The following is a 2,095-nucleotide window of genomic DNA, read 5'->3' on the forward strand; positions in this document are numbered from 1 at the left end:
GAAAATTTAGTGAAAATTTTCTATGAAAGAAAATTTATTGAAAATTTTCTATGAAAGAAAATTTTCTATGAAAGAAAATTTTCTATAAAAGAAAATTTATTGAAAATTTTCTATAAAAGAAAATTCTGTGAAAATTTTTTACAAAAAGAAAATTCTTTGAAAATTTTCTACAAAAAGAAAATTTTTTGAAAATTTTCTGCAAAAAGAAAATTCTTTGAAAATTTTCTGCAAAAAAAAAATTCTTTGAAAATTTTCTACAAAAAAAAAGTGAAAATTTTCTTAAAAAAATAATACTTGTACAAAAATAAATTTTTATTTTATAAAAAAAACAATAATTTACAAAAAACTACGAAATATTAGTTTAAAAAACACATCTTCAAATTTAGAGAAAATTATCCTTTACGATATAACTTGCCATCTGATCCCTCTATCAAATCAAAATCCTCACCCGGCTTACGGCATTTCGGTATAGCACTGTCATCATGAATCACGTTAACAATATTTTCGCTTTTCACTTTAACAACATCACTTAGATTCAAACTTTTTACTCGAGGCTTTTTAAAACCTTTCCAATCATCCGCCGTATTATGTAAAACTCTACAATATTTTCTTATTACTTTTGGCGACTTTACTCCCATATCGGGCAACATGGAGGTTGAGTGAACTCCAACTTCACTGCAAACTTTTGTTTCACCACAAGACATACAACGTAATCCCTCCATTATAATGCCAGCTGCACGATTACATTGTCTTTTGTCTTGCATCGTTTTAACACATCGATCAATACGTTGAAAATTGTCAAGTATATATTTCTTTAGTGCAGGCATGTGGATTTTATCCAACTTTGTATCCAACATATCTTGAATTTCTTCCATGGTATAGAAAAATTGTGTCTGATTTTCGTCCACTTTTTGACGTAAACTTTCTATTTCTAGAATACATTTTTCGAGTAACTTAATTTTTAAATATTCCTCCTCGGTTCTTTTTATAAAATCCGTGAATTCTTTAGATAGTTTTTCAATTTTTTCTTCCAATAAAAATAAACGATCCACCATGGGTGATGAAATACGTCTTAGTAATTTCTTAAGAAAATCGGTATTTTTTAAAAGTTTACAAGCCATTTCATTTTCTGGATCACAAGTGGTACACAAATCCTCACAGCCATAACTAGACCAATTTTCCAAGCTGAAGACAGCTTCGTTATTACCATTTTGTTGCATTTCTTCTAAATGTTTATTCAATTTTTCGTCTAAAACTTTAACATGTTCTTGTAATTTTTCTAAACGTTCTAGTTTTGGTGCAATTATTTCCACATTTTCATCGCTAAAGACTAAGGGTGATAACTTGGCAGTTTTTAAAATGTTCTCCAGATGCTTAGAATCGTGAGCATTTAAAGAAACTTTTTCATTTTGGCAATTTAGTTTTTTAAGTAAAATATCGATGAGACTATGAAGAATGGCTATATTAACATTGGTTAGTTGAGGTGCTCCTAAAGCAATTTTCGCTAAATCTTGTAGTTTAAATTCCAATTCAGAAGACATGTTTTTTTTAATAAACTAATTTTTTTTGTTTATTTTGAAGTAAAAATAAAATTTATATTTGTTTGAATTAAATAAAAATATGTATGTAGAAGAATTGGAGAACAGGGTGTTACTAAAACACAAAATTTTAATATATAACAGATTAGAAATAGAACAGAACTAAAACAGAATTAGAATAGAACTAGAACAGAACTACAAAAGAACTAGAACAGAACTATACCAGAACTATAACAGAACTAGAACAGAACTAGAACAGAACTAGAACAGAACTAGAACAGAACTAGAACAGAACTAGAACAGAACTTGAACAGAACTAGAACAGAACTAGAACAGACCTAGAACAGAACTAGAACAGAACTAGAACAGAACTAGAACAGAATTAGAACAGAACTAGAACAGAACTAGAACAGAACTAGAACAGAACTAGAACAGAACTAGAACAGAACTAGAACAGAACTAGAACAGAACTAGAACAGAACTAGAACAGAACGAGAACAGAACTAGAACAGAACTAAAACAGAACTTGAGCTAGTCTAGTGATACAATTAAGTTAT

General features: G+C 28.7%; 1 protein-coding gene across 1 annotated transcript; it reads right to left on the minus strand.

Moving 5' to 3' along the window:
• Window positions 1-274: 274 nt before the first annotated feature.
• LOC111676984 lies at window positions 275-1,618 on the minus strand. The gene has a single exon (XM_023438001.2). The coding sequence runs from the start codon at window positions 1,539-1,541 to the stop codon at window positions 393-395; it is 1,149 nt and encodes a 382-aa protein (XP_023293769.2). The 5' UTR covers window positions 1,542-1,618; the 3' UTR covers window positions 275-392.
• Window positions 1,619-2,095: the final 477 nt, after the last annotated feature.

The sequence above is a fragment of the Lucilia cuprina genome, chromosome 5 (genome assembly GCF_022045245.1).
Source record: "Lucilia cuprina isolate Lc7/37 chromosome 5, ASM2204524v1, whole genome shotgun sequence".
NCBI lineage: Eukaryota > Metazoa > Arthropoda > Insecta > Diptera > Calliphoridae > Lucilia > Lucilia cuprina.

Coding starts and splice junctions, on each gene's coding strand:
- LOC111676984 (XM_023438001.2), bottom strand. CDS start 1,541: ATGTCTTCTGAATTGGAATTTAAACTACAAGATTTAGCGAAAATTGCT.